The following is a 19,213-nucleotide window of genomic DNA, read 5'->3' as shown; positions in this document are numbered from 1 at the left end:
AGGACATCAAGTCACATAATATTGACAATTACAGTCTTCATTGATAGTTCGTGGCATTCATAGCCCAGTTATTGAACATTTCTGTACCAAGTATGTAGTATTACAGAAAAATGTTCATTAATTGTTTTACATAGAATCAGTAGCCTTCTTTTCCTGGTTACAAAATATTATGAAATAATCGCATTCTTTTCAGTTACAGAGTATAATTAAGAATCATTAACCTTCTCCTAATTACAGTTAATTAATCATTTGTCACTAATTAATCATTTGTCTAATTACAGTTAATTAATCATTTGTATAATTACAGTTAATTAATCATTTGTCGTTAATTAATCATTTGTCTAATTACAGTTAATTAATTAATCATTTGTAGCCTTAATTAATTACAAAGCATTATTAAACAGTACCATAGTTAATTAATTATGTGTCATTCCAATCTATTAAGAATCATTAGTCTTTTCCTAATTACAAAGCATTATGAAACAGTCACATTCATTTCAAATTACAAAGTATGAACATTGAAAACAAGAGTTAATTAATGGCATAATTAATAACAATTTCGTTGATTGACATTAATTATTGGCACTCAGTGGCCATCAAGTATTGAATAGAATAAAACATAGTTCATCATTCAGTATTATTCAGATCATTACAAAGTCATTATTAAAAATCAGTTAATTACAGTCAAATCATTAGTAATCACAGGCATTACAATAAACAGTGGCAGTTATTAGCTAGTGACAAAGCATTATTTTGAATATAGTCTCATTAAGAGGTCATTACTCGAGTGACATGCTATTCAGAGTTGATCAGTATTATTCAGAATTATCATAAACTAGTGACATTATGTGGGACTGGTAATACATTTTTTTGGTAGCAATGCATTGCGTTGGGATCGATAATTAATTGCTGAGGCATAATACTTTTCGCTTTTGCCCTATTGCTGCAAATGAGGATAGGTAACGTCATTCGTCATGAGTCAGCTGTAGCAAGATTATGTAACAAGGCAGTACATGTGATCACATTTATAAATGATAAACACAAATGGGTAAAAAATATAAAAATGCAAGTACTAGAACAGGTATAATAAGTAACAGGTTTAGTAAGTGTCATGAAAAACTTCTCCTGGAAAAAATACAAAAACGGATTATTGACCTGAAAGAAGAAACGCACACTATGCTGAAAAGTAGTGAACTTCGAATTAACAAGTAGTGAAATGTGTATAAAATGTGTTCCATAGCTGTCCTTTCCAAAACTTTCCGTCATCCTACTATGCAATGTAACACCTGCTGTCAAAGCAAACTGCAACAAATACTTAAATAACTACGTAGCATAAATACATTACTTCAACATTATCCTCATCTGTAAAGAAAAAAACTTCATTATCCATATCATCATAACTTCACCATTATCATCACCTGTAAAGAAAAACTTCATTATTCATAATACCATTTCCTTCATCATTATTCATCAGTATTCACTATCATCTGCAAAAAATCACTTCATTACTCATTATACAACTATTCCTTATCTCTAGCATATTTCATCACTAAAACTAAGATGTGTAGTTCTCTCTGACAGCCTGCATCAATCACCTTGTATTCTGAAAGAAAAAATTAGTTAAGACTGCTATTCTGTGATGAGTATAGTATAGTCTTGTTAATGCTTGTTAATCCTGATCCCTTTACTCTTCCTCATAAAGTTATTGCATCTCCTTTCGTTTATCCCTAGCTGAAATTCCCATTTATGCTAATTTTATTTTTTAGAATCATCATTCCTTTCTGAAATTCATGAACAAAGATTAATGTCTTGCATTTAAATCATATACCCACTAAATAATGACTGGTTTATGGTAACATAATTAACCCTACAGCATAACATGACAGAAAACGTAATATGTCAAAAACATTGACAGTGTTCAAATGCAAAAATGTACACAGAATAATACAATGCAGCAGCAAAAAAAAATGTGAAACAGTCACGATGTTGAGATGTCATAAGGCAAAAAAAAAAAATGTCAAAGTCGACTGGTGTGTGTTATATCTTAACTATTTCATAGTGCATACAAATAAAACTGGAGTACAGTCATATACACAAAAAAATGGAAAATGTGCACGGTCTGATGTGTAACGACAAGAAAAGCGACCTGCTAACCTTACCTTGCCGGGCACTTGCCAAGAAAAAAAATACGATAATCATCAATAAGTAGTCACATAAATATAATTGCAGAAATAGTCGTAAATGTGTAAATTCATCTGGAAAAATATGCATGGTCTGATGTGTGACGACAAGAAGAGCGACCTGCTAACCTTACCTTGCCGGGCACTTGCCAAGAAAAAAAAATACGATAATCATCAATAATTAGTCAGGTGAATTAATTGCATTAGTAAACGGCATCATAGTGTGTTGAATCATACAGTGGTTTCACTCAATAAACGGTTTAATGTTTGAGATATGGTGATTGCCTTTCGATTTTCTGGTTCTCAAAGTTTCGACGTGTACAACATTGGGGTGAGGGATGCTGCGAATCCGATACGGACCTGCGTATAGAAGTTCAAATTTACTGCACTTACCTTTTAATTTGCTGGATAAATAGTGTGTACGTACTAATATCTTCTGTCCAACGTGAAAGTCGCGGCGTGTACAAACCTGTTTTTGCTGTCTTCTCCGGCGCTCTGCGGCACGTTTGATGTTGTTCAGCGCAATGTCAATTATTTCGTGGTGTCGTAGGCGACGATTTTTGGGGAATTCTATTAATTCTTTAATTTTGTTCGGTGGTTCAACGTTTTTCAGTATAACAGTCGGAGATAGCATAGTGGATTCATTTGGAATGGAATTAATTACATCTTGGAATGAGAGTATGTGTGTATCCCAATCAATATGTCTTTTGTGGCAGTATATTCTGCACAGCTTACCAATTTCCTTCATTAATCTTTCACAAGGGTTCGAAGAAGCGTGGTACTTGGATATATAGATCGGAGAAATGTTTCTAGCTCGTAACATGCGTGTCCATATACTACTACGAAATTGTGATCCATTATCAGAAATTACTTTCATTACATGCCCTACATGAAATAGAAAATGTTTTACAAATGCTTTCGAAACAGTTTTAGCAGTAGCTTTGCGTAACGGAGTGAAAGTAACAAATTTTGAAGTGAGCTCAACAGCGACAAAAATGTAGCAAAAACCTCTGTTAGTTCTCGGAATCGGACCAAAAATATCTACTGCGGCCATGTGTCTTAATTTCACAGGTATAATGGGATATAAAGGAGGAATATGTGAAGTCGTGTCTGATTTAGCTTTCTGGCAAATTTTACAAGACGCTAAAACTCGTCGTATACGTTTTTCCATGTTGGTAAAATAACAGTTCTGTCTCAGTATAAGAAAACATTTTCGTGCTCCGTAATGTGCGTAACTTAAATGAGTGTACCAAATTAGTTTGTTAACCAGTTCGTCAGGAATGCATAATAACCAAATGTTGCTGTCAGGATGAGAGCGGCGAAACAGAATGTCATTGCGTACAGTGTAGTGGTTCCTAATCGTAACATTTTTCCTATCTTGCCAAAGGTGTTTAATTTCTTTCCACACATTGTCCTTATTTTGTTCTTGTGCTATGTCCTGTAATGACGATGAAATAAAATTTTCAAATGCAACCTGCTGAATGTACATGACACTGAAATTTGCTTTGCAGAAGTTGGTTGCTACGTCTTGCTGATTGTTACTGAGAGAACGCGATAGTGCGTCTGCTATAACATTTTGTGTGCCGGGAATATGAACAATCGTAAAATTAAATTCTTGTAAATATAGTTTCCATCTACTTAATCTGTCGTGAGTAAATTTAGCTGAAAGCAAAAATTGTATAGCTCTATGGTCTGTGTAAACGGTGGTATGTCTGCCATAAAGAAAGTGCCGAAATCTCGTAAAAGCCCATACAACACATAATGTTTCCAATTCTGTAACAGAGTAATTTCGCTCATCAGGTGACAGAATGCGGCTTGCAAATGCGATGTTTTTGATTACTATTGAACCATCTTCTTCAATTTCCTGGAAAATGTGTACGCCTAAAGCGGTGTTAGAACTGTCGGTGGCAATGGAAAAATTTCTAGTAAGATCTGGGTGCGATAATAGTGGAGCATTCAACAAAGTATGCTTCAAATAACATTCTCGTGAGCAAAATTCTGCTTGTCAAAAGTAATGTTTGCGTTACTGTAGTATGCAATCTGTGCTGTATCTGGTTAAATTCTATCGTACGTGTTATTATTTACGGGAGAATGTTGTGGCATATCCACTGTATGAACTGTTCTGTTATTTCATATTGACGTGTTACGCTATGGATGACACCTATTGTCTGTTTCATTCATGATTATTCGTTGTTGCTGATGTTGTTGCTGCTCATAAGATCGACTGTTATTAAATGTACGCTGAAAATTGTGCTCGTTATTTTTACGTCTCTCATGATAGTAATTTCTATACGGCGTATTGCTATGCGAGTTGAAATAGTGTGTTGTCTGTACGTAGTTATTTCTTTGCTGCCATGCGTTACTATTTGTTGGAGCTGGGACTATACGTGCACGCGGCGAAACATTAAAGTTTGGTTGACCTTGTAGACTGCATTGTTGGTTAGGTATGCTAAGCGGCTGACTTTCATGCTATTGTGGTGAAAAACATCTATTGTTACAAAAATATGGTTCCGATTGCTCAAAATTTTACACATACTGATGATCACGATTTTATCTGTAATTAAAATTACGGCGGTAGTTGTCATTACGGGAGTGCCTACTGAAAATTGTCACATTCGGTAAAATATTTGTCATATCCGGTTTTCATTACATATGTTTCTTAATTCTACAAAGAGCAATAGTTAAAGAGCAGTTTTGATAGATATAAAGGATAGTAGAAGAAAAGGCAGCAGTGCAGAAAACTAAAGATGAAACAGCACTACTACAGCTCGGGGCCCTATGCTCGCTACGGCACATATTCATTAAAGCGTAATGAATCCCCTGAGGTCATTACGCACTGCAAATAAATTTTAGCTTTTGCGTTGCAGGAAATGGCGGTAAAATTCCAAAGGCAAATTGTTGTATCCGTGCTAATTCAAATTTCTGCATTATAGGCAATGCTGATGAAAATGCAAAAATAAACTGTCGCATCTGGTTCAAAGCTAGTTTCTGCATTACACGCAATAGCGGTGAATGTACAAAGATAAATTGTCGTATACAGTGCAAAGCGTGTATCTGTGCTCTGTCATTATTAAATTCTTTACATTTTAATGCGGATAAAAATTGCTCGTAATCTACGTTCTCGTCATTGAATTTGAAAACACGTTCGGGTTTGTGTGTGAATCTGTTCGTCTGTGTCATTTCGGATTTCAAGTTACATAGCTTTTCAGATTTTAAGTCGCGTGGCTTTTCGGATTTTAATTCGCGTAGTCTCTGTAAATTGCTCACATTATACGCGCTGCGTAAGTCTGACAAATGTTTGCAACGTGGCGGGTTCTGTGACGTATTGGTGACTGAAATAATTGTTAATTCTGTTACTTTAATACTTTCGTCAATCTGGTTGTTGTGTCGTTCACTTTTCTCATCAGCCTCCGTATTCGGAGTGTGTGAAACTTCCACTGGCTCCAAATCATCGCGAATCTGTACTGCGTTTTTAGGGCATTGTTCGGTGACTGCATTAATCTTGTCTTTATGTGACTCTGTTGTGCCTACACGTGTGCTACTTAATTCTTGTGCAACAGTGCCAACTTCTTCATTACTGTTATTAGCACAAGTCTTAGTATCCTCACGTAATTGTTCTTTACTGTCCTGACATTGTACGGTAACAGCTGTAATCTGCTCACTAACTTGTTTGTTCTGTTCTTTATGATCGTCTTGTTTTTCGTTTGTGAATTTGAAACTTTTATCAATTATTTCGCGAAGTTGTTTGTAATGGTTGTCGAGAATTTCACTGACTCGTAGTAAAAATGCGATAGCTTGAGCCTCAGTAACATTACCCATTTGTTGTGCTAATACTCTAATTTCATCCTTAGTAACATCACCTACTATATTCTCTGTGCTGTTTAGTGGTGGATCTGGAACTTTCTCGCTTACTGTAACCATTTGGTTATTCTGAGCAGTCGGATGTACACTGTCAGACATTATTTCGGAATTAAATAAATCCGTCGTACTTTCAGTATCCTGTTCATTTTCATTAGACAAATTTGTCTGTACATTACTTGGATTTTCTAAATCGGGTGTGTTAAGCTCGGCACCGCTCATTACAATAGAGCGTTCTGCGTCATCAATTGTCGTCAAGTTAACAGGCGAGACAATTGAGTTCGTTTGTTCATCATTAAGGTGAAAGTCATCATTAGTGGTTGGAATGCATTGATTGTTAGTGAACGCAGGATTGTCATCATTACACTGCGTGTCATATGTCCTATCGGTAAAGTTGTTTGGGTCGGTAATTTCATTCATAATACCTCGCGATACACTATTCACAGTCTTTCGCGGCATTTTAACAATAGTCAAAATTATTCACAAAATAAATAAGCACAATGCAAAAGCAACACACAAATACAACAAAGCAACAAATTGCCGTTGACCTGTAGAAAGAAAGTCACAATATTATTAAAAGCGTTGCGCTAAATCCTAATTATATCTAAGCAAATAAGAGCAGATATCTGACTGTTGTTCAAAAGACTCTCAACGAAATACGATCCTGGACTGGGTGTCGCCAAGTGTAACCTCCCCACCGTAATTTTTAAAAAAGAAAATACAGCAATACTTAATAGAAATGGGAACCAAGTGTAACCTCCCCACAAAATTTTAAAAAGAAAATAACGATACTAATTAGAAATGCTGATGGACATGGCTCTATGCGTAACCTGCCCACAATCAAATGTACTGACAATGGCAACAAATGTGAAATTCGCAATCTGACTCAATTATAAATCCTTCAAAATATTAAAGTCCATTCAGTGACAAGAAAATTCAATTAAACCGAAATATCGGTCTTTGGCCCTGTGTAAAAACAATCAGAATTAAAGTCTTACCTCAGAATAAATGGATGTCACATATCTGCTCTTGTTGTTGCGCACCACTTGGAGGAACTACATTGCAAATAATAATATTCTCCTTTTTTTTTGTAATTCTAGTGAAATTTTTCTTCAAAAAGAAGTGGAATGAAATGGGAAGTGCAACGAGATCTTTAGTTCAAAAAAATTAAACTTTTGAGAAAATGCTTTTGAAATAAAAAATTATTATTGGGAGACTTGTTGGAGAATAATTACAATAAATAAAATTTTTCATTATCTAATGATTATATTAATTAACAGTATACCTTATTCCTCATCTTGACCATTGTTGCCGACCGCCTACATCACACAACCGCACTGGGCTGCTACTACTGACCGACCGCTCTGCATGACGACTACAGACTGAGTACTGCTCTCAACTAGACAGAGCTACAGACTCGCAACGACTGAACTGACAGACTCGCAACGACAGACTGACTGCTACTCTGCATAGCGACAACTAACTCGCAAAGACTACTACTGACTGAGAACCGCTCGCAACACTCGCGCGGTCAAGCGCATACTCTCTGGTCACAGATGCTACAATGCCTCGCCATCGCTGCTGCGTCACATACGTGTTTCAGTATTCGATACCTCATCCAGAAACGCACCCTCTCGAAATACGCTCATATCTTGCTGCTCCTACCTTTGCTGGTTCCAATATAAGCGGTGGGAGGGGGGGGGGGGGGCGAGTGAAGGATGATTGTGCCATGCATGCGTGACAACCATGGCACTCAGTTATTGATAGTACCTGCCCTGTATATGTATCTGTGCTGTTGCTGGGAAACTGGAGGACGACGGCCCGCAAGAGGGTGCCCGAGGCAGCAATGGGTGGGGCTATGAGGGAATGCATGGCAAGCAGAAGGGAGGGGACTTGCTGGCAACAGTGCGGAGAGTTGGAGGTTCGGTTTTACCTAGGGCCGAACATAGCTCGAAGACGGTGGCCTAGCCTGTAATATGTTACTGGTACTATTGCGCCGTTTGGAGTAAAACTGTTAACTACTCGACGGTTGGAGTAAACAAGCCCGCTTAGGGAATCGTTGAGTACCTATATTGGTATAGTGAGAATTTTTCTGTAATGGACAGTAGTTTTGTTCTTAACTGACGTGTGATCACTGCGTCCTGGTTCCTTTCGGATCTAGCTGGTGTTTGTGGTCGTTCCTTCCATATTCTTTCGTGTGTGAAGGCTCTCGTTCGTATTTTTCTAACAGGTTGTGTTTACCCGATTTCAGGATACGTATTCGCGATATGTGACTAACGTAGATCTGCAATTCGAATTTTGTTTCCTACTTACCACTTTACTGGGTAGTGTGGCTTGGTTGATAGTGTACGCAAACCTGTACTTACCGTTAAAATTTTTCCTTAAGCTATTTGTCTGTTGTATTACCTATTCAGTGCTTGCCAGCCTTGTTTTATTTACTCCGTCCGAACAGTCCTCGGAAGACCCAACGGTACCGTCCGGCCGCCGTATCATCCTCTGTCCACAGGCGTCACTGGATGCGGATATGGAGGGGCATGTGGTCAGCACACCGCTCTCCAGGCCGTATGTCAATTTACGAGAGCGCAGCCGCTGCTTCTCAGTCAAGTAGATCCTCAGTTTGCCTCACAAGGGTTGAGTGCACCCCGCTTGCCAACAGTGCTCGGCAGACCTGATGGTCACCCATCCAAGTGCTAGTCCATCCCGACAGCGCTTCGGTGATCTGAGGGAACCGGTGTTAGCCGGCCGCTGGTGGCCGAGCGGTTCTGGCGCTACAGTCTGGAACCGCGCGACCGCTACGGTCGCAGGTTCGAATCCTGCCTCGGGCATGGATGTGTGTGTTGTCCTTAGGTTAGTTAGGTTTAAGTAGTTCTAAGTTCTAGGGGACTTATGACCTCAGCAGTTGAGTCCCATAGTGCTCAGAGCCATTTGAACCATTTTTTTTGGAACCGGTGTTACCACTGCTGCAATGCCGTTGGCTGTTTTATTTACTGGTGTTTTGTTTTTTGTCAGAACAGTGATAATTCTGCTTATGTGCATGTGTACAGAACATATTAGCCTTGTTTATTGAATTCAAGAGCGAACGCAGGAAGGGGGCCATTCTGCATGCTTTAGTTTGTCTTGTGGCTTTCACTGGATCATTTTTGGTGCAGTGAATTCCTAGTATATCAACGAAAAGGGCATCTACTTTAGTAAGACAGGTGGCCAGCCGGCTCTGGTAAATCCACGTTACTTTATGTTAGCTGTTTGCCCAACTAATCATCTGTGTAATAAGTATATTGTGAGTTGTTCGTTTGCCGTTTCTGCTCACCGGTCTTGAGTAATTCTTTCTGTATATTTGATCGGCTACTGGCTTCGTTTGCTTGCCTCTAACCGCAAGAGATTAACTATTTGCCTTACGTTGGGGTTCTGTATTTCAACAGTATATGATACAGGCCAGGAGGGCCTTTAGATTTATAATTAGTTTCCCTTCTGATTTACTATAACTGAATCCTTCTAAATCCCGGTTAAGTATATCTAGGCACGACAGTCTAGAGTCGGGTCGGACTTTATCCTAAGTTTGGTTCAGTCGTTTGCGGCACCATGTATGTTCTAGGCAATTCTCACGAACTTTACGCTTTGTACCTACTGCCTTCTATCGGCCATTGCACTGTAAGGGAATACACATAATGGATGTTCGAATACAGGCTGCAGACACGTGGCTGGAGGTACATTGAAGTTTAGGCGAGTCGTGCTCGGGTAGGCTAGTGGTAAGGCGACCGGTCGCGGTAAGCAGAAAATCCGGGTTCGAGTCCTAGTCCGGCACAACTTTTCGTTTTCGTCATTCCACTACTCAGCTGATGGTTGCCCATATTCCCAGCTACGAATTCATTTAATGATAGCCCATCTGCCCGCAGAGGCTTGATTGGACGTTAGCTGGAGTTCCCTTAAAATAATTACTGATTGTCGTCTTGTATCCTTAACGAAATTTCGTGCAAATACTAAAGAACCTTCGCCCATAGATTACGTTATCCTGTACCTGCCTTAAATGTTATTAAAAATTTTGAGTAGTGAAATTGTGTTCATTTACGACTGGCCAGTGTCGTCTAAGGCTGGTCCTTAGGGGTGATACGTTGAAATTTTTATGTAAGATTTAATCACTTGAAAGGACTTCGCCGCGGTCGGCATTTATCTTTTGGTCTCAAGCCGTTTGTGCAGTTACTGAGGGCAGTTATTTCTTTGATCAGCTGAAGGTTAACTGTTAACGAACAATGTCATACGGCAATTAATAATTCTTGGTGCAGCTACTTATTATTTAAAATTATTTTGATAAGAACGGGAAGGTGATTCTGTTTTGGGTCCGCCAACGTGCGGCGATCGGTTTTCTCCCTCCCTCTCTTTCTCTCTCTCTTCCTTCCTTTCTTTCTTTTTCTTTTTTCTTTTTTTTAATCTTATATTTATTGAGGTGGTGAGCCTTGGAGTTAACTTCATTATTGACCAGTTCATCAGTGATCCCACCGTTAAGTTGTGTATTTTACTAACTGTGAAGTGCTCACTCGTTTTTTATGCAATTTCGTTAAGCCAGTACGTTATCACTCCCCAACTAGCTCGTTACCGCCTCATTTATACTGGACGACGCGGGAGTGTTGCTGGACGCACCAAATCTCACGAACAATTGCAGTTGATACCATCTTCAGATATACTCAAAAGCGCGTGCGATCGTTTCATTTCTGCCATCTATAGACCATGGCTTAGCAGTTCCAGTGGCGGTAACTACGGCATATGATCACTGATCACCTGCACACAAGATGGCCGCCTGGGGAACTCGACAATTTAAACACATTGAGTCACAGAGTAGGAAGAAGCCAGCTTTCTCCGGGCAGACAACTGAAGCAGATCATTACCAGCTACTGTAAGCCGCGGTTTCCTCACGATCACTGCAGCAGGGCTCTGTTGGACTGTGTCGAATTCGTTGTCTAGCCCTGTGTACTGCCACTAGACTCTGTGAACAGTGCTCGACCCCAGGCGACAGACTCGGAAACGTTACTTCAGGATATCTGCCATCGTGGCCTATATCATGTGGAACAATGTGAACTTTCTTAGATCATTATTAGTTGTCAGTTACAGCATCCTGTGGTGGATGCTCAACTTCATGTGTATAAATGTTTGATAGACAGCAAATGTTGTTGCCGTAAACGTGTTTATTTATTTGTTGAAGGTTACAGAACGTATCTGGAGCAAGCTGTAAAGGCCAAAGCCGTACCATTCCCTCAGCACACTTAGCGCTATGTTCGAAACAGAGATGAAATCCCAGTATATAACGTCCAGAGTGTCCAATGCTTTTTTGCAGGACATAAGTCTTTTCCCTAGTCTAAGCCCGTGTAGAGCCCTATTAAGCTACTTGTTAAGCACGAAGTCGCTAACGCTCATTTGTGTTGCAGTGTTAGATTCTTGGATAGCTGATTACAATCCTGATATTACGAGAGCCGTTCAATAAGTAATCAAATAATTTTTTTCTCGGTCAATTTCGGGAGAATAAAATGCCGATTTTGTTTTGGAACATCGTGGAATTTTCCCGCTTCACTCCGTCTCATGAAGTTTCGATAGGTGGCAGCGCTATACGTAGCCTTTAGAATGGCGTCTGTAACGGAGGTACGTTCCAAGCAGAGAGCTGGCACTGAGCTTTTTTGTAGAAAGCCAGAGCATCGCAGATACTGATAGGCGCTTGCAGAATGTCTACTGAGACCAAGCAGTGAACAAAAGCACGGAGAGTCGTTGGCGAGGCGTCTGCCAACCTGTCCAGTCTCCCGCATGCCGGCCGGGCGCACACACTTATGACTCCTATGACCTTGGAATGTGTGGATATTCCCATTAGAGATGGCCGACAGATCACAATCAAAAACCTCGCTGCACAACTGGACGCCTCTGTTGGTAGCACTGACACCCTAGCCCACTAGTTGGGGAACTCAAACGTGTGTGGCCACTGGGTTCCTCGCCGCCTCACAAAGACCATAAAGAGCAAGAAAGGACCATCTGTGGCCCAGTGAAGGATGCACTCTGCGAGAAGCAGTACCTGGGTGAAGGGCCTTCCCAGTAAAGTTGCATAAGGCCGTCACATTAAATGGACATTAAATTGAAATATAGGGTTTTGGAACCAAAAGACTGGGGAATAATATGGTGTATTGGAATACTAGAGAAAATCAACCTGCTTTCAGAAAAAAATGTGTTGCATTACTAAACTGAACGCCCCTCGTAGACGAGTTCCGACAGGAACATTTGATAGGCAAGGGGAAGAGAGTTCGTGCCAAGAACGTCCCTAGGATCAGAGCTGGTAAGGGGAGTGCAGAATGGCGAGGGGGGGGGGGAGGTGAGCAACTATTGTTAGTTTCACGGTTAATGACAAAACAGTTTTGAACATAGATGCAGCAGCTGGTCTAACCTGTCCCTCGTTAGATACGCTAAGGGTGGAGGCGTACAGTGCATGATCACAAGTCTATTCGCCAGTGCACTCGATAAAAAACCGAAACCCGTCCGCATTGTCTCGGGGAACAAGGGGAGTGAAGCTGTTTGTGGTGATTCGTCCGCCGGATGGCGGCCTCAAGCCCGGTGATCCCCCGCTGGTACTCGAGAATGGTAGGCTATGCACAGGGACTGGGTTCCAACCTCTCCCGTCGTCATCAACACTACGACAAGACACCACACTCTTTTTGGACTCGTGGCACTCTTCTTCACTACAGCCACACTTAAGATACCAGGCACACAGTTCGCGTAAATGGTGTCGACTTCTATGAATGCCACAACGGCGTAAGGCACAAGGCAGGTAAATACACTACTGGCCGTTAAAATTGCTACACCACGAAGGTGACGTGCTACAGACGCGAAATTTAACCGACAGGAAGAAGATGCTGTGATATGCAAATGATTAGGTTTTCAGAGCATTCACACAAGGTTGGCGCCGGTGGCGACACCTACAACGTGCTGACATAAGGTTTCCAACCGATTTCTCATACATAAACACCAGTTGACCGCCGTTGCCTAGTGAAATGTTGATGTGATGCCTCGTGTAAGGAGGAAAAATGCGTACCATCACGTTTCCGACTTTGATAAAGGTCGAATTATAGCCTATCGCGATTGCGGTTTATCGTAGAGCGACATTACTGCTCGCGTTGGTCGAGATCCAATGACTATTAGCAGAATATGGAATCGGTGGGTTCAGGAGGGTAACACGGAACGCCGTACTGGATCCCAACGGCCTCGTATCACCAGCAATCGAGATGACAGGCATTTTATCCGCATGGCTGTAACGGATCGTGCAGCCACGTCTCGATTTCTGAGTCAACAGATGGGAACGTTTGCAAGACAACAACCATATGTACAAACAGTTCACGACGTTTGCAGCAGCATGGACTATCAGCTCGGAGACCATGGCTGCGGTTACCCTTGACGCTGCATCACAGACAGAAGCGCCTGCGAAGGTGTATTCAACGACGAACCTGGATGCACAAATGGCATCCGTGTTTGGCGTCATCACGCTGAACGCACATTGGAAGCGTATATTCGTCATTGCCATACTGGCGTATCACCCGGCGGGATGGTATGGGGTGCCATTGGTTACACGTCTCGGTCACCTCTTGTTCGCGTTGACGGCACTTTGAACAGTGGACGTTACATTTCAGATGTGTTACGACCCGTGGCTCTACCGTTCATTCGATCCCTGCGAAACTCTACATTTCAGCAGGACGATGGACGACCGCATGTTGCAGGTCCTGTACGGGCCTTTCTGGATACAGAAAATGGTCGACCGCTGCCCTGACCAGCACATTCTCCAGATCTCTCTCCAATTGGAAACGTCTAGTCAATGGTGGCCGAGCAACTGGCTCGTCACAATACGCCAGTCATTACTCTTGATGAACTGTGGTATCGTGTTGAAGCTGCATGGGCAGCTGTACCTGTACACGCCATCCAAGCTCTGTTTGACTCAATGCCCAGGCGTATCAAGGCCGTTATTACGGCCAGAGGTGGTTGTTCTGGGTACTGATTTCTCAGGATCTATGCACCCAAATTGCGTGAAAATGTAATCACATGTCAGTTCTATATTTGTCCAGTGAATACCCGTTCATCATCTGCATTTCTTCTTGGTGTAGCAATTTTAATGGCCAGTAGTGTAATATCGGCTGGCTTAGGGTCATAGGACAACTTATGTACAACATGCTACACATGCGTCAACACCAACTGTTAATGGAGTGCAGCATCCTAAGTCTTTACAAGATTCAGACTGTTTTATAACTGAGAACTAAAGTTTCTGCAGAGCAGGATTCAGACTGGCTACAACCAGATCGATCGCTACGGAGCTGCGTTACAAGACAGTACTTTCATAGGTCTACTCAGAAAGTAGTCGTACGACACAGCAAATTCGTACACTTCCTGTGGTTTCTGCGAAAAGCAGGGTGTAGATAGCGCTGTAATAAAACGTAATGATACTTTCCAATTCGCTTAAATATCGTAGTTACCTGAGAGGCAACAACTGGTGCCTTTTGTGTTCACAGACAGCTACCGGCTCTGGAAGCACTTCTCGGCGCGCCATGACACGTGGCTGCTGGCAGCGCCTGCCGTCCATCGCATCCCGGTCGGCAGCAGCGCCGCCGTCTTCCTCGACCACGACTGTGCAGCCAACCGGTGGATTTTCTCGCTTGTAAGTAAAAGCACTATGTCGAGCGCGGAACGCCAACATGTTATGGCGGGGGGGGGGGGGGGGGGAGGAGGTGCCTGAGGCGACGTACACTGAGGTGGCAAGAGTCGTGGGATATCTCCTAATATTACGTCGGGCCTCCTTGTGCCCAGTGTAGTGCACAGCTCGACGTGGCATGAACTCAACTAGTCGTTGGCAGTCGCTTGCAGAAATGTGATGCTGCCTCTATAGCCGTCCATAATTGCGAAAGTGTTGCCCGAACAGGATGTTGTGCACGAACTGACCTTTCGATTACGTCCCATGTCGGGCGATCTGGATGGCCAAATCATTCGCTCGAATTGTCCACAATATTCTTCAAGCCACAATTGTGGCCCAGTGACATGCTCATTGTCATCCATAAAATTGCACCGTTGTTTGGTAACATGAAATCCATTGAAATCCATGAATGGCTGCAAATGGTCTCCGAGTAGCCGAGCTTGAACATTTTCAATCAATGATCTGTTCAATTGGACCAGAGGACCCATTTCATACCGTGTAAACACAGCCCACACTATTATGGATGCACACTGTCCCCTCACAGTAGAGGAGAACTACCACATACGAAAAGCAATAATACAGGGAAACAGAGTCCTGAATGAAAATAAAACACTGTGCAACAAAACACTGTTTGGAACACTCAATGAACTATACAAAAATTACTTCCCACAAAAAACATAAAAAACTTCTATTTTCTTGGTTCTCAACCCACCTCTCTTCCCATCTCTCTCTCTCTCTCTCTCTCTCTCTCTCTCTCTCTCTCTCTCTCTTTCACTCACACACGCACACACACACACACACACACACACACACACACACACACACACACATTTAAAATCATTGCCATAGCAAACACAAGACCAACGATGAACAAGTGGGCAACGACAATAACATGACGCCTCTCAGTGTGTTGTCAGAAGTGTCTGTGCGGATCACATTTCGTCACATTTTGGGTAAGTGCATGTGAGGTGAAGTAGTGAGCGGAAATATGTGATAAGCTGAGTGAAAGCAATGCACTAAACATCAGCTGATTGAGACACAAACCAGGGACACGAAACAGGATGTACAGAAACGTACATAACCTCTACCCTCGAAACAGCTCTCCACAAATGTGTAATAATTTTCTTCATGGCTATTTTGCAGATTACATGCTGTCAAAAAATCGACGAAAACGAGCACTAAAATCGATGTATAATAATACAGTTCAGTTAGCGATGTAATTCTTAGGTGAGTGTCGAAACAAAACGAAGCAAATTGCAAATATTGTATTTCTTAGGCCTACAGCAGTTAAATTATTACAAATGTGATATTGTACTTTACAGTAATACAAATTTGACCCACAGAAGATGACACATTGGTGTCGAAACATGTCTGGGTAAATATAAAAAATAAAGTAATTGTGTTTCATAAGGCTGATTTCTAAAACCACCCAGGTTTCCCCTAGATCTTTGTTTCTATACGATGAGTCGTTTTCGAGATATTTAGTTGTCTCAAGCTGAAACAAACGAATATACATGACTCATTAGTTTTGTAGGAACTTATCAGCTTTTTTCCATTGCTGCCATCCAACTTTATTTATTTTGAATGGAATTAAAGTTACGTGTGGAACGGTGAAAATTTTGATTAATTAATTATAAACAGTAATTAAACATAGCAAACTTATGACCTAAGTAATTTTTATGATATGTAACTATGTTTATCGATACGTAATGCTATGCTGTGCGTGTTTCTGTCTTGTGAAATTAATTATGCTTACTTCAATTTTAAATATCTGATTCAATTACCTCTCATTGGCTAATTACTGAGTGTGTAAGCATATAGATAGCCCATTCGCTACGTCCTGATGACTGCTTTTGTGTGGTCGGTCCATCTCTTTTGTAGTTAAATTGTTACAGTTGTTATTACAGATACTGTGAAAGTTCGTTACAGACACTTTCTAGGCTCGATAGCTAATTAAATACATCATCTGCATAGTCGATCTAAATACTAGCTGAATCATCGCACTCTGCTCTTAAAACTGATGTATCAGACTCTGCTGTAAGTTTTATTTTGGATGTTATATGGACACAAACGTGTATAAAGCTACGTTGTTCATCACACGAGCTGCACGGTGGACCTGACGTAACATCTAGACTTCAGTGCAACTCTGAGAGAAGCACGTGCACCAGCTGACTCCTGCATCACGGGGCACCATGCCTAACTGGTCCATCTCGTCAAGCAGCGGAGCGCCATGCTGCCAGTGGCCAGGGTGCTATGCATATACAAGTTCCCGCGCTCAACCAAATCAAACTACCTCTGATCTCTTTACTGTCCATTGTGCTACAATATCTCCACATAGATTATCTTTCACGCAGTAATTGATATAAAGAACGTAGCACCAAACTTGAAAGTCCACTAAAAGAATACCATAGAGTTGTCAGAAAAAAAATTATACAAATAGGAACAATTTGGACACTGGTAAAGTTAGCACTTTTGGCATGTTTCTTTTAGACTATATTCTAAGCATGTATTAAATTGGTGGCACTCTCATATCCACTTAGAACAATATGTGCAAATAAACAATTGACATTGTGTGTACGTGTATGTTCGTCAGTGTAGCACTTCATTAACAAGAAAGACGAACATTTAACTGCAGAGATACAGTACTAGAGTTATAATCTGTACTTGTGCACAAACCTGTACAAACTGAGCTACTTACAAGAATAAATAGAATAATTTATTAAAACAGTAACATTACTCAGCATCAGGTGCCTCTTTTCAGTCTGACGCATATGTGATATAACTATTGTAAGTATGTTATTATCAAGCATCTCTAGATTTTACATATTATGAAGCAGTGAACTGACATTTCACTCACGCTACGAAGCACTTGATACACTGTGAATTTCTTGCATTACATCTGATGTTCGTGCGAATTTATATCAGGTGCTGGTAACACCAGTGCAGCCACCATTGCTGCGTTACCTCTACGTCATGCCAGCCAGATGGACAACTTGCAAAGAAACAAACTCAACCCATGAGCCACACAGATGAAAACTCATTCACGTTCCCAACCCAATATGTTCCCAATATGTCAGGCAGTATGACCCCCCCCCCCCCCCCCCCCTCTCTCTCTCTTTGCAGGCCAGATTCATGCGATATAGAAATCCTTACGAGACCAAAACAGATGCACTCACAGTTGCTGTGCAGAGAAAAAAACCAAGCAGCTACAATTTTTTTTTACCTGTTTCTTTAGAATCATAGAACACCGCTCACAGTACTGCATGCACCACACCAAGCAAGCCCTTCGCAGAGCTAAACATTACACAAAACTATCACATCAACTGTCCTACTTCTGTAGTAAAGCAAAACAAAGCAAAACTAAATTATACCTTACACTAACACAAACAAATAAGCAATTACATAAAATCCAGTGGCATCTCCGCACACCATTATAATCCTGTGGCTTAGTTAATATTTACACAAAAGATCCATCATTAAGACTTATTATATAAACATAAGGAATATAATCCGCATACGAGTGCTGGTAACTTCTGAAATATACTACCTCATATTAGTGACAGTCCTCAGTTCCAGTGTTATCCCCGAAACTGTATAAGCTAAGCAGTAAACATTCGGACATGGCTCTCAGTGACCACAAAGGGGCCATGGCACAGCTCAAACAATTTTTTATTTTCTCCTTCCAAGTCACTTGATTTCTCCTTCGTTCTCCAGTAGAACTGCATCTTCTAGTTTGTACCATACAGCCCTGTATTTCGCATCATGACGACTCTTTCTTTCATTGGCCTTTTTCGTCATACGTTGCTTTACCATCGCCTCATGCTCTTGTGTAGTGATCTGGCCTCCAGGAGGAAATTCCAGCACCGCTGACAACAGATTATTATTTCATGTGGCGTGAACCCTGTAGCACAAGTTTTAATGCTGTCCGTAACAACCTCAAACATTGGTACATACTCTGTCCATTGTTTGTGATTTTAGCTACAATATGTTCTTACTAATTGCCCCAACTCCCTCATATAGTGTGCTGCTAGATTCCCTGCACGATAATGCACAGCTGTCCGAACATGTTTGACACCCACTCCAGCCATAAAATCTTCTTAAAGTTTCGACACAAATTGAGACCAATTGTAAGACAATATGCTTTCGGCTTTCCTTGTTTGGCAAAATAATTCTTTTTCATTTTGCTTTTAATTTTTCTTGTCGCTCTTTTCATTGCTTATAGCCTAACATATTTCGGAAAATGTCTTCCGCCAAAAGTACTTACTTTGCTACTACGTGATGGTAGTGACCCGTGGATGTCAGGTTCAAGTAATTGGTGGACCTTATTGGTGATTTGCATTTTTCTTTGGTTTGCCTCTGTGCCGTACTTCACTCTCTGGCAATGATCACAAGCATTCAGCTGCTGCCTCATTATTATTATTATATTATTGAACAAAACAGAGACTTGCAACATCCCCATGCACTTTTATGATCC

The 19,213-nt window shown here is 41.1% G+C and overlaps 1 protein-coding gene across 1 annotated transcript in view; it reads left to right on the top strand.

The window, feature by feature from the left end:
• The window catches only part of LOC124606202 (glutamate receptor ionotropic, delta-2-like), a 117,387-nt gene that overhangs the window by 15,853 nt on the left and 82,321 nt on the right, over positions 1–19,213 (top strand). The window contains exon 2 of the mRNA XM_047138171.1: positions 14,561–14,706. Coding sequence (XP_046994127.1) covers positions 14,561–14,706 — 146 coding nt within the window. The remainder of the gene's footprint in view (positions 1–14,560; positions 14,707–19,213) is intronic.

The sequence above is a fragment of the Schistocerca americana genome, chromosome 3 (assembly GCF_021461395.2).
Source record: "Schistocerca americana isolate TAMUIC-IGC-003095 chromosome 3, iqSchAmer2.1, whole genome shotgun sequence".
Lineage (NCBI taxonomy): Eukaryota > Metazoa > Arthropoda > Insecta > Orthoptera > Acrididae > Schistocerca > Schistocerca americana.
Note: the sequence above shows the minus strand (reverse complement) of the source record. Positions and strands in the feature narration are given on the sequence as shown.